The 13520-nt window shown below is 47.2% G+C and overlaps 1 protein-coding gene across 2 annotated transcripts; it reads right to left on the reverse strand.

Moving 5' to 3' along the window:
- Window positions 1-582: 582 nt before the first annotated feature.
- On the reverse strand, window positions 583-4674 carry ZNF48 (zinc finger protein 48). 2 transcript variants are annotated; one of them, XM_037158426.2, is made up of 3 exons: window positions 4515-4674; window positions 4228-4321; window positions 583-3151 (listed from the first exon to the last, which is right to left on the reverse strand). In XM_037158426.2, exons 2-3 carry the CDS (start codon window positions 4304-4306, stop codon window positions 1380-1382), a joined length of 1851 nt encoding a protein of 616 aa, XP_037014321.1. In that variant the 5' UTR covers window positions 4307-4321; window positions 4515-4674; the 3' UTR covers window positions 583-1379. The 2 variants fall into 2 exon arrangements, with proteins under 2 accessions (XP_037014321.1, XP_037014315.1); XM_037158420.2 differs by having other exon boundaries at window positions 4195-4321.
- Between the last annotated feature and the right edge of the window lie 8846 nt (window positions 4675-13520).

Here is a 13520-nt window from a genome sequence, read left to right on the forward strand (position 1 = left end):
CTGGCTTATGATGGGCCTACCCTCTGCTTAGACAGGCTATTATGGTCAAGCACTTCTCGCTGCACCATTTTGACTAATATTGCGTGTGTACTCACCTTCCCGTTCCCCACCAAAATCAGGTGCTGGAGGTGGGAACGGAGGGGTGTTGATCCTTGGGGGTGGGCAATGCTGTGATCCTCTGGAGTATGGGAAACTGTAGCTTCCTGGTGAGGCAAACTGGTTAAGCTTAATGTCTACTTCCCTCTTTGTTCCCTTTCTTATTAATAATTAGCTAACTATCACCCTGGCTGGTGTGGCTCAGTGGATTGAGTGTCCGTCTGTGAACCAAAAGGTTGCCAGTTCAATTCCCAGTCAGTGCACACACCTGGGTTGCAGGACAGGTCCCTGGTTGCGGTCATGCAAGACGCAGCTGATCAATGTTCTCTTGCACACTGATGTTTCTCTTCCTCTTTCTCCTTCCCTTCCCCTCTCTCTAAAAATAAAAATAAATTAAAAAAAAATAATTAGCTATCTATAATAACACTTCAACAGCTTTTCCACCCCTCACCATGTATACACAGAGACAGGAGCCCAAGCCTCAGACAAGAAGCAGTTTATTGGCAAGGAGACACATGATGTGGCTGTTTGGCCTCGGAGTTTCCCTGGCTTCTCCTTACTCCAGTCCTGCCCTCTCACTCTCTGCTGATGTGCACCAGGACCTGGACGTGGCACATAGAACAGAGCAATGTGCCTTCTGCTGTCTCTGGTTTATTGTGCCAGTGTCCAGGTGTCAGGGTAGGTTCGGGTCCTCTAGGGCAGGTAGGTCTGACCTCTGGCCAAGAGTTTCGTTCCTGGCTAAGACCATGTCCAATGGCCCAAGGCTGGGTACCGCCTGCCATACATCAATACTCTCATCAGAAGGAAGATCAAGATGCCCCTGCCTAATTCTGTCAACCTAAATTCCAAGTCTTTGTCGCAGCTCCTAAGGGTCAAACAAACCATGGATCAGGATGCTGGTCTTCTGGGACAAGGTTGGGAGGGATCAATTCTTCACAGATTTAGAGGCAGCAGAAATTTAGGGTTCTTTACGGGCCCTCAGATTAAGACCAGTTTATTAATTCAACAAGTACTTACTGAGTACCTACTGTGTACTAGGTAGTGTTCTAGAAGCTAGGGGTATAGACCACACTGGCAAGGCCCTTACTGAGCCCAGCTGCTGGGACAGTTTCCTGAGCTTCAAGGTCATTGTCTCCAATCTCCATCTATTCACTCCTTTCTCCCATTTCTTCCCCTCCCACCTGCTTTCCTTCTCCCTCCCACCACCTCCCAGGCCCTTTCTTCCCTACTTAGGCAAGTACCACCCCTTGGATTTCCTGGGCCTCTACCCTCCCTATACCCCATCATTCCAGTCCTGTTGGTGGCTCCTCTTTGACAGACCTTGTCAGACCATCCCCTGTCCCAAAGGGCCTCAGGACCAGGTGCCCACGCTGGTGCTTGATACGGGCAGAACTGTCACCAAAACCTTTGCCACACTCTGCACACTTGTATGGCTTCTCCCCAGTGTGTGTGCGCCTGTGTTTGACTAGATCTGAGCTCCGGGGGAACTCCTTCCCACAGAAGCTACACACGTGGGGCTGGCTGAGTCCAGAGGGCTGGGCCCGGACTCGGGGTCGAGGGGCCATGGGCGCTGGGCCTGGGGAGTTATATGGCCTCAGGAGAGTGGATGGTGGTAGTGGCCGAACCTGTTCACCACGGTGGGTGCGGAGGTGTTTGACTCGGGCTGAGCTGTCAGCAAAACCCTTGCCGCATTCAGGGCAGAGGTAGGGTTTCTCCCCCGTGTGCACACGATGGTGTTTCACCAGGTCCGAGCTTCGACGGAAGCCCTTGCCACACTCAGGGCACTTGTGGGGCTTGTCACCTGTTAGTGGTGGGGGTGGCTCCCCAGCCTGTGGCTCCAAGCCAGGCAGGCCAAAAGGCCCATCACCTGAGTGTGAAGGGCTTCGAGGTGTCAGTGGGGGATTGGTACCAAGAGGAGGTGGGGGTGGACTTGAGCTGGGTGGTGGGCTGGGGATCAGGGAAGCCAGGGGGTAGCCTGGGAAGCTGAAGTCCTGGGGCTCCATGTGAGTCAGGCGGTGGCGGAGAAGGGTGGAGCTGAGGCTAAAGGTGCAGTCACACTCCGGGCAGGCGTGTGGCCTCTCGCCACTGTGGGTGCGGAGGTGCTTGACCCTGGCAGAGCTGTCAGCAAAGCCCTTGCCACACTCAGGGCAGAGATAGGGCTTCTCTCCTGTGTGCACCCGAAGGTGCTTCACCAGGTCTGAACCCCGGGCAAATTCCTTTCCACACACATCACAGCCAAAAGGTTTGGGTCCCAGATGACTACGCTGGTGGCTCAGAAGGCTGCAGCTGAGCACAAATCTTTTGCCACAATCAGTGCAAATATATGGCTTGTCCTGGGCTTTTGGTCCCTGTGCAGCTGCCGTGGCTGCACGAGATGGCTGCCGCCCCGGCACCATGGGCCGGGGGGGCTGCTCCCCACGGTGTGTCCGCTGGTGCTTTATGCGGGCAGAACTGTCACCAAAGCCCTTGCCACAGATGCCGCACTTGTAGGGCTTCTCACCCGTGTGTGTCCGCTGGTGTTTCACCAAGTCAGAACTCTGCCGAAAGCTCTTGCCACATTCACCGCAGATAGTGGGGCGCTCACCAGCAGGGATCCTGGACCGAGGAATCTTTGGGGGACCCTGGGCTGACAGTCGAGCTCTGTAGGGCTTTTCACCACTATGAGTTCGCTGATGTTTGATACGGGCAGAGCTATCCCCAAAGCCCTTGCCGCAGACCCCACACTTGTAGGGTTTCTCTCCTGTGTGTGTCCGCTGATGTTTCACCAGATCTGACATCTGCCGAAAGCTTTTGCCACATTCGCCACACACAGCAGCCCGATCACTAGCCTGGCCCCAGCGTGATTCTCCCAGGAGCCGGGAGCCTCTGTCTCGAGCTTGAGGTTTCCCTGGTGCCTCTCTCTGGACCCACAAGTCATCCCAAGTCTGGATGCCTTGGGGTTTTCCTATTTCATGACCTGAGGCCAAATCTTCTTCCTTGAATGCCAAATCATCTTCCTGTGGGGTATGTTCAAACTCATCTGTCTGAGATAACTCCACATGCTCACCCTCTAGACCTGGGGAAAGAAAAGAGAGTTGTAGACCTGTCCTTAGGCTCAGTTTATGTTCCGCTGCAACCTCCCCAGAGGCTTCCTTGACAAATCTGTGGTCACAGGGATCTCTCTGAACTTCTCAAGAACTTATTATTGTCTGTGCCTCTCATTAATGATAGTAATTTCCTTTTACCCTGCCCCTAATATGTGCCAATCACTGAACTTAGCATTACTGAACACTTCTAAACTATCCTAGGAGATAATACTGTTACTATCCCCATTTGGAGACTCAGAAAACTTAAGTCATTTGCTCAAGGTTATAAAGTAGTAAAGCCAGGTTTCTAACTCAGGTCTGTCTGATTCCCAAATCTGTGTTAATTACTACATTATATTATCTCTATTTGGAAAACCTGTTATTTGCTATTTCAATTATCTTTTTATATTAGCCCATTCTGTAATTTATTACTTCAGTCACCTCGTGTTCGCCTGACACACACACCTATCCCCTAAGATGCTTAGGGCTGGTAGGAGAGAGAAAATAAAGCAAAACTAACTATACATGTGGGCTCAGAATAACTATGCTGCCACAAGAGAGAGAGAAAATGAGGATATAAGAATAGGCTTTCACAGCAAGAAAAAAGTAAACCATGGAGAGGACTGGAGGATAAAGCTGGAAAGGGATGTTGGAACTAGGGGCTGAACTGAACACTAGGCTAAGGCTCTTAATTACTGGGCAAAAGGGAGCTAGGGAGGGAAGACCAGATTAGACCTGGACTAGGATCAGTGTGGCTGCGGAATGCATCAGTGGAGAGAAGACGGCTGAGGGAAGGCTGTTGCAACTGCCTGGTGAGGCATAATGAGGCCTGAAGTAGGGCAGGGGCAGTGAGGACATTGCTGGGGAGGGGGACGCAGAGTCCTTGAGATGATTCCCTGCCTGGCCTGGTGCACAGTAGGTGCAGAAACATTGACTCCTCGGTCGGTTATTGCTCTCCTCCCCCTCTCTTGGAAGTGCAGTTCATTACCGACTTTTCTAGAGCCCAGCATCGCAGTCCTCATCCCGCTATTACCTGCACAAGGTGGCGCATCGCTGCGAATCTCACCTATTCGGGCACCTCTCAGCTGCTCCCTTCCCTCTCGGCCATGGAGATCTGGATCCCAGGGCTCCACCACGCGCTCCATCGCCGGCACGCCGCCCTGAGTAAGGGGACAGACACACAATCCCTAGGTCACACAGCCCTATGCAGCCCGCGCCCTGCCCCCTCTGCTGGCTGGCGTGAGCACCGGGCAGCATCTGGGTCCAAGGTGCAGGGCGCGGCTCCCAGTGCCCCCACCCCTCCGCCAGAGCCCCTGCACCTGCTGCTCCTTCCGGCACGCAACCACCCCTCACCTCCCGGCCGCCTCCGGCTCCGCCACCCCGGTGCTCTCTGGAGCTCCTTGGCGAGACTCGGGTGCCCGAGCCACCAACAGACAGCTTTAGGATACGGTCTCCGCGTTCAGCCGGGGTGGGAGGGGGTCTCGGCCCCAAGCGTCCCTAGGGCGGCGCTGTGGGCGGGGACGGGAAGCGGAAGAGCTGGGCCGCACCGAGCCGCTCTAGGACCTGGAGGAGTTGCACGCCGTTAGGGGCCCACCGGTCCGCCTCAGCTCGGTGGTCGGTGGGTGGCCGCTTGCAGCGGGGAGGGCTACTCTAAGTCTAGGACGCTGGTGCGAACTCAATGGTATTAACCGTGTGCCTCCTGGAGCTGGGTGGTGAGGGCCAAAGGCTGTTCCTAGTTGTCGCTGTGTCGAGCCACCCGCGTGGACCTGTGGGGTCGGCTGACAATGCCAAACACCCCGACCTGGAGAGACAAAGAGATCTAAAGATGGTCCCGGGGAAAGGGGTTGGGGGAAAGACCCCAGCAGACAAAGGGCGGCAAAGACCTCAGACGGGGCGGAGGCGGGGCTCTGAGACGCAGGAAACAAAGCAGGGCCAAGCAAGACTAAGGAAACAAAGCGGGGCTGGTCGGGGAAGCTTTGGGGGGATGGGTTTGGGGAAGGGAAGCCACCAAAGTTGGAGAAGAGGTTAGAGCGAATGCTAATAAGGACACCTCTGAGGAGAGGCAGGCGGATGGATTCAGACCTGAGTTGCAGAATGGAGACCCTGAGCAAGAGACTCAAAATCGTAACCTGAGAGCATTGGGTCGGAGAAGATGCAAAGGCTGAGAGAGACGACACAGTGGCAGACCAAAAAAACCTAAGCTGCCCGAGACAGATGTAGAAACAGATAAGAGATAGATAGATAAAAAGTCATTGAACTGAGTCAGAGGGCTACATGAGAAATCCAGGAACCCGGAGAGAAACAGGTTTAGAGGCAGAGGAACTAAGACAATGAAACAAGCAGAGACACAAAGATGACATGGGAAGACTAGGGGACAGGTCGACCGCCCTGCAGAAACCAAGCCGGCAGAGGCTGGAACGTTAATCCCTGTTTCCCAGCTTGTTGGGGTCCTGGCTGGGGCCGTTCCAGAACCAGGGGCATGATCCCCATTATGTCTACTTTGGGTCCGCTTGCCTTCGGGAAGGAGGATTGTCTTGATGTTTCTGCAGCCTAACTGATGATGGGGAGGGGTAACCAAATATTAATTCATATTATTAGCAATTCAGTGCTAAGCCAAGAGTTTGGCATAATGAGATATGAGATAAAATACATGTAAGATTTGCCCATAAGGTGTCAGTTTAGGGACAAACACACAAATAGCGAGAAAGAACTCTAAGGTGTGAGTTACTTGCACCCACAGTGGGAAAGCAGGAAGAGTTCTAATCTGTGGAAATGAGTCTACTTGATTCTTCGTGCCTGGTATGCATGGATGTTAGACACAGAAACAAGGACAAATTAATCAACACCTACTTAAGGATCACCCACAAATGTCGACACTGTCCTGCCTTGGAAATGTAAGGAAACTCCTCAGAGAGCTCTCAGTCCAATAGGGTATGGAAATGTGCAGATGATGTTACAGAAACTATACTCAAAGTAGCATACTGCAGAGAGAGAGCACGAGAGATACTTCTGTAGAGTTTAGTGGCCGAGGACATGTCTTTAAGGTCATTTGTTTGTTTGATTCCTGGCCTTGTCACTTACTATTGTTTCAACCTGGGGAGGTTACTCCTGTTTCCTGAATGGTAAAATGGGAACAGTAATGCCTCATTTGATTGTTTATCTTTATTTCTTTATTTTTATTTTTTAAAAGATTTTATTTATTTTTAGGCAAAGGAGAAGGGAGGAACATTAATGTGTGGTTGTCTCTTGCACGCCCCCTACTGGGGACCTGGCCCCGGGCTAGGCATGTGCCTCGACTGGAAAGCATACGTGTTCACAAGCCCGTGCTAAATCCACTGTCACACCAGCTAGGGCTATTTTTTTTAAATTGATTTTAGAAAGAGGAAGAGAGAGAAAGGGAGAGAGAACAAAACATCAGTTTGTTTTTCCACTTATTTATGCATTCATTGGTTGAGTCTTGTATGTGTCCAAACTAGGGATCAAACCTACAACCTCAGTGTATCAGATTGCCACTCTAACCAACTAAGCTACTCAGCCAGGGCCCATAATACCTAATTGGAATGGTTGAGAATTAATATGTGTAAAACATTTTGCAAAAAATATCAATTATTTCTCCTTCAGCTGGAATAACAGGAAGATGTAGCATTTTTGACCCGATACTTCAAGGACATCTAAGATTTCAAAGTCCAGAGTCTAGCTGAAATGGGGGCTGAATGAGGAACTCCAGACAGAGAGAATGAAATGAACAGTGGCCCATATACTAACTGAGAACCTACTATGTGCTAGAAGCTTGAGATCCAAAGATGGTTAAGACCTACCCTCAAAGAGGGAAACAGAATAGTCTTATTATAATGTGTCATGAGTTTACATAATAGGAAAGCACCGGAAGCTAAAGATGGTGTAGTAACTTTATTCATTTGCACCACAAACATTTTTTGGAGGTCCGGAATGTACCAGGCACCTGTGCTAGCAAACAGGTAAAAAGATACAAAATAGCCAACCCTTTGTGGAGAAACCTTTCCCCTAAAGCTGACCAGCCATATGCCATACTCACTTGCAGAGCTAGCTTTTTTAAAAAAAAAAAAAAAAAGATTTTATTTGTTTAAAGAGAGGAAAGTAAGGAGAAAGAGAGGGAAAGAAATGCTGATCGGTTGCCTCTAGCACATGCCCCAACTGGGGACCAGGCCCACCAACCAGGCATGTGCCCTGACTGGGAGTTCAACCTGTGACCTTTTGCTTTCCAGGATGACACCCAACTAACTGAGCCACATTGGCCAGGGCAGAGCTAGCTTCGACTTTGAGAGACAAAGCCTGGAGTTACTAGGGTTGAATCTGAACTCAGGTTTACAGATACAGAAGCCCTACCAGAAATGCCTGGTGCAGTCATAGGTAGCTATGAAGACATGGCATGATTGAAAACAACCAATCCAGAAGAGTATTAAATGGAAAAACTGCTGTCCACCATGCACTGCCATAGGAAGCTCAAGGTGGGTACTTCCTTTTTCTAAACAAGTCCCAGACCTTATCACATGGATGACTAGGCATGATTTGTTGGCGTTAAAAAGTATATAAATGGACTATTGTGTCACTATTAATTGTTATCATCTCTGCACTTAACACAAAAGCAAAGTGCCTTTTCTATAGAGCAGTTTGTTAGGTACAAATGTCTTAAATATGTGACTTCATTTGATTCAATAATTCCTTTTATAGGGATTAGGCCCAAAGAGATGGTGGGACAAGTATACAATGATATTGCCATAAAGATGTTCATCCCAGCTCAACACTGGTTATCATAGTGAAGGATGGGAATCAACATAAATACTAAGCAGCTATAAAAATAATAATGTGCCCTGGCTGGTGTGGCTCAGGGTATTGAGTGCAGACCTGTGAGCTGAAAGGCCACGAGTTTGATTCCCAGTCAGGGCACATGCCTGGGTTGTGGTCCAGGTCAGGTCCTCAGCAAGGGGTGTGCAAGAGTCTACCATACATTGATGTTTCTCTCCCTCTCCCTCCTTTCCTCTCTGTCTAAAATAAATAAATAAAATCTTAAATAATAATAATAATAGTAATAATGTAGCCCTGGCTGGTATGGCTCAGTGGATTGAGCTCTGGCCTGTAAACCGAGAGGCCACGAGTTTGATTTTCAATCAGGGCACATGCCTGGGTTGCAGGCCAGACCCCCAGTTGGGGGCATGCGAGAGGCAATCGGTTTTTGTATCTCTTGCACATTGATGTTTCTCTTCCTTTTTCTCCCTCCCCATCTCTTCAAGGGTAAATAAATAAAATCTTTAAAAGAATAATAATGTAGATGTGTCTTTATTATCATATAAAGATGTACAGAACACATGAAGTGATAAAAATAAGCTTCCAAACAAAGTTAAAGTATGATCCTAGTATTATAAATATATGAATAGGACTAAAAAAAATCACAGCATTTATTTACAAAAAAATTGTGTATTTATTCTTACATGTTTAAACTTCAGTCGCCTCCAAAGTACTCTGCATTCAATGCAACACACCTACGGAGATGTTTTTTTCCCACTGCTGAAAACAGTTTTTGAACTCATCCATTTTGATGCCTTTTAATGCTTCTGCCGTTTTTTGTTTCACCTCTTCCACATCAGCAGAATGTTTCCCTTTGAGGACTTTTTTCATATGAGGAAACAAAAAACAGTCGCTAGGAGCAAGGTTGGGTGAATAGGGAAGGTGGGGCACAGGGAGGGGGTCATGCTCTTTTTGGTCAAAAACTGCCGAACACTCAGTGTGGTGTGGGCAGGTACCCTCATCATGAAATGGGCAAAGTGTTGAAAGAATCTTAAAAAAAATCCCGGAGGACCGGCCCAACACACCAAAACCGCGGTCCCAAGGAGCCCGGGTGCTGCAGCCCCCGGGAGTCTCCAAAAAAAAAAAAAAAAAAAAAAAAAAATTTGCTGAAGCTGAACTCAGCCTCTCACAACAACAGCAGCTAGTACAGATACAGACGGGTTCCCAGAACATTCATTTAGTGGACCTTTAAAAAAAGAAAGCAAAATGGGGTTATATCATGGTAGTGGTATTAGATGTAAATTTCTCTTTTTTAAAAAAATTTATTTCTATATATCTTAAAGATTTTATTTATTTTTTAGAGAGGGGAAGGGAGAGAGAGAGAGAGAGGGAGGGAGAAAAACATCACTGTGTGGTTGCCTGTTACACACCCCCTACTGGGGACCTGACCTGCGACCCAGGCATGTGCCCTGACCGGGAATTGAACTGGTGAGCCTTTGATTTGCAGGCCAGCACTCAATCCACTGAGCCACATCTGCCAGGGTTTTTATTCTATTTTTAAAATATATTTTATTGATTATGCTATTACAGTTGTCCCATTTTTCCCACCATTATTCCCCTCTGCCCTGCACCTCCCTTTCCACCCACATCTGCCCCCACCCTCTTAGTTCATGCCCCTGGGATGTATATATAAATTCTTTGGCTTCTCTATTTCCTGTACTATTCTTAACCTCCTCCTATCTATTTTGTACCAACCATTTATGCTTCTTATTCTCTGTACCTTTTTTCCCATTCTACCCCCTCCCCCTCCCTGCTGATAACTCTCCATGTGATCTCCATTTCTGTGATTCTTTTTGTTCCTGTTTTAGTTGTTTGCTCTGTTTATTTTTGGTTTTGATTTTAGGTTCAGTTGTTGATAGTTGTGAGTCTGTTGTCATTTTACTATTCACAGTTTTGATCTTCTTTTTCTTAGATAGGTTCCTTTAACATTTCATGTAATAAGGGTTCGGTGATGATGAACTCCTTTAACTTGACCTTATCTGGGAAGAACTTTATCTGCCCTTGCATTCTAAATGATACCTTTGCTAGATAGAGTAATCCTGGATCTAGGTCCTTGCCTTTCATGACTTGGAATACTTCTTTCCAGCCCCTTCTTGCCTGCAAGGTTTCTTTTAAGAAATCAGCTAATAGCCTTATGGGAACTCCTTTGTAGGTAACTGCCCCCTTTTCTCTTGCTGCTTTTAAGATTATCTCCTTATCTTTAACCTTGGTTAATGTAATGATGATGTGCCTTGGTGTGTTCCTCCTTGGGTCTAATTTTTGGGGGACTCTCTGAGCTTCCTGGACTTCCTGGAAGTCTATTTCCTTTGCCACCTTGGAAAGTTTTCCTTCATTTTTGTTCAAATAAGTTTTCAATTTCTTGCTATTGTTCTTCTGCCATCCCTATAATTTGGATATTGGAATGTTTCGGGTTGTCCCAAAGGTTTTTAAGTCTCTCTCTTCACTTTTTCAACTTCTTGTTTCTTCATTCTGTTCCAGTTGGATGTTTCTTTTTCTCTTTTGTTCCAAATCATTGCTTTGAGTCCTGGTTTCCTTCCTATCACTGTTGGTTCCCTGAATATTTTGCTTTATTTCATTTTGGGTCTCTTTCACTTGTTTTTTTTATTTTTTGACCAAGCTCAGTCAGTTCTGTGAGCATTTTGATTTCCAGGGCTTTAAATTCTCCATCAGATAGGTTGGCTATCTCCTCATTACTTAGGTCTCTTTCTGAAGTTTTGCTCTGTTCTTTCATTTGGACCAAATTTCTTTGTCTTGGTGCCACTGATAAGTTGTAAGGGGGCGGGATGGTTCACCTGGGTGGGGCAACTATCCTTCTGGTGCCGGAGTGCTGCCTGTGGGGGAGGGGCCAGAGGCGGAACAGTGCAGCTGGCCAGCTAGTCTCTGGCGCACTCTCCAAAGAAGTCTTGAGAGCTTCTCCCACTGCAACAACCACCTAAGTCCACAGTCAGCTCTGAGTCTCAGTTTCACCTTCAGCCATCCCCACCCGAGGGTCTGCTGCCTCACTGTGTTTTTTCTCAGCTGGCCCCACCTGCACAGCCTTGTTCGAATTCTCTGTCCACCCATCCTACTGGTCTGGTGGTTCTGGTTGATTTTTTTGGTAATTCCTTGGTTGTTGGAGTTCCATGCAGTTTGATTTTTCTGGCACTTCTGGTTGTTTATTGACTTTAGATTGGTTGTTCGCCTCCTTTTGGTTGTGTGAGGAAGTGAAGGGTTTCTACTATACCACCTTGGCTGGAACTCTTCTTCCCTTGGCTTCTTGAAAGACTGTGTATCCTCTCTTACACCACCTCAGCAACAATGCTTCCACACTCACTTTTGGCTGTTTCTGTCTCCCGAGAGGACTGTAACCCTGCGTGATTCACTTTGTTTGGATCCTCAGTAACTAACGTGCAAGAACCATCACAAGGTTTGAGCTGGTAGCACTGTCACACCCCTCAGCTCGTGTAACAGCAATAACTAGGATTCTGTGTGAGTCCATCTCATCCACCAGGCACTGTACCAAAAGCTTTTTGTGTTTTAGAGCACGTAGTCTTCATCATGACCCTATGATGCAGAATTTATTAATGGTGCCATTTAACAGATAAGGAAACTAAGTCACAGGTTAAAGTAAAATGCCCATGGTCACACAGCTAGTAAAATGACACAGCTCTTCATGTTTCCATCACCAGATGAAGTTTGCACAACTTCTGTGAGTTCAGTGTGGCAGAAGCTTCCAATCCCATTTGGTAGATGAGCAAAGTAGGGCACAAAAAGGTCATTGTTCCCAAGGCTACATGAAGGGATCAATACTAGAAGTGAAATTGAAGTAAAGGTAAGACATACACATGGCAACATGGATAAATCTTTTTTTTTAATCCTCACCTGAGGATATTTTTATTGATTTTAGAGAGAGGTAGGTGGGGAGAGAGAGAAGCTTCAGTGTGAGAGAGAAACATCAGTTGGTTGTCTCCCATGTGTTCTCCAATTGAACCTGCAGCCTAGGTGTGCGCCCTGACTGGGGACTGAACCCGTAATCTTTTGGTGTACAGGTGATGTTTCAGCCAACCTAAGAAACTGGCCAGGGCAACATAGATAAGTCTTAAAAAATAGTGCTGAATGAAACAATGAACAGAAATGTATATTCATATGTATATATTTACATATATAAAATGATTTGCATAACCATGTACCATATACTACACACTTTTCAAAATTCATATACAGACCAAAAAAAATTACACATTAAGCTCATTAGAGTGAAGAGGGGAAGGGGTGAGCTGCGAGGCTGTATTAATCTGTTCAGGCTGCCAGAACAGAATACCGAAGACTGAATCTTAAACAGACATTTATTTTTAAGTGTCGGAGATTGGAAGTCCAAATTCAAGGTGCCAGCAGGGTTGGTGTTGGTGAGACCTTCCTTCTCAGGTTGCAGACAGCCATCTTCTCACTGTGTCCTCACATGGCCGCTCCTCCCTGCAGAGAGAGGTTGCTGTGTCCCTTCTTATGACTCCAGACCCCCAGGATCAGGGTCCCCCTCTTGTGGCCTCATTTCACCTCAATCAATTCCTTAAAGGCCCTATCTCTAAATACAGTCACTTTGGGGGTTAGGGTTTCAACAAATAAGTTCTGGGGGAACACAAGTCAGTCATGGGCTAAAAGGGAAATAATAAATCCACAGGAAGTGGAGAAAGAAAAGAGGATTGAAGTAGGTGTGATCCAGATCAAGCCGGCCCTTGTACGCCTTAGTAAGGAGACAAGCCTTAAAGGCTCAGAGTGTCACTAAGTTCACAAATGCTAAGGCCAATTTGTACATAATAGATTGACTCCAAATTTCATGTCATCCAAAACCATTCTGAGTCCTGATAACAAAGTGGAATGTGTGTATTTCATTTTACCATTAAGAAAATGGAGTTCAGAGAGGCCAAATGACTTGCCCAAGTCTCGTAGTAGGTGGAAGTTCTTTCTGACTTTAAAGCAAGGCTCCTTTTACGTGTTCTACAGCCTCCCAGCCTTTGGCCCTGACTGATTTCATTTATTGATTCATTTATGCATACATTCATCTAGTATACTGTTTATTGGCACCTTCTTTGTGCTAGGCTCTGTGTAAGACACTGGGGATATAGAAATTAGGAAAACATTGTGCCTGCATTTAGCAAGCTCAGCCATGAAAGAAGAGACATTCGGGTGAGCAAATGTGGTCATGGGGGGGGGGGGGGGTTAAAGGTGCTGGGAAGTCCAGAGGAGGGAAAATGACTCTGCTTAGGGTAGTTGTGGAAGATTTCAAAGGACAAAGAGTCCTTTGAAGCAAACCCTTGAAGGATGAAGAGTTCACCTGGTGCAAAAGAAGGAAAAGCTCAATATGGGCAGAGTCTAGGATGTGGGCACTTGCTAAGGGCGAGTGAGTAATGGGGTGATGAGGTCAGATGGGGAAGGCTTTGGCTGCCAGGTCAGAAGTTTGGTTTGATTCTGAGGTCACTGGGGAACCCTGGAAGGGTTTCAAGCAGGGGAACACATTAGCCAGGATTGTAAGGAAGTTCTTTTTGACTGTGTTGTCCA

The sequence above is a fragment of the Artibeus jamaicensis genome, unplaced genomic scaffold (genome assembly GCF_021234435.1).
Source record: "Artibeus jamaicensis isolate MK-2021 breed Jamaican fruit bat unplaced genomic scaffold, CSHL_Jam_final contig_700, whole genome shotgun sequence".
NCBI lineage: Eukaryota > Metazoa > Chordata > Mammalia > Chiroptera > Phyllostomidae > Artibeus > Artibeus jamaicensis.

Coding starts and splice junctions, on each gene's coding strand:
- ZNF48 (XM_037158420.2), bottom strand. CDS start 4,306: ATGGAGCGCGTGGTGGAGCCCTGGGATCCAGATCTCCATGGCCGAGAG. Junction 3,152..4,194: donor CGATGCGCCACCTTGTGCAG/GTAATAGCGGGA, acceptor TTCTTTCCCCAG/GTCTAGAGGGTGAGCATGTG.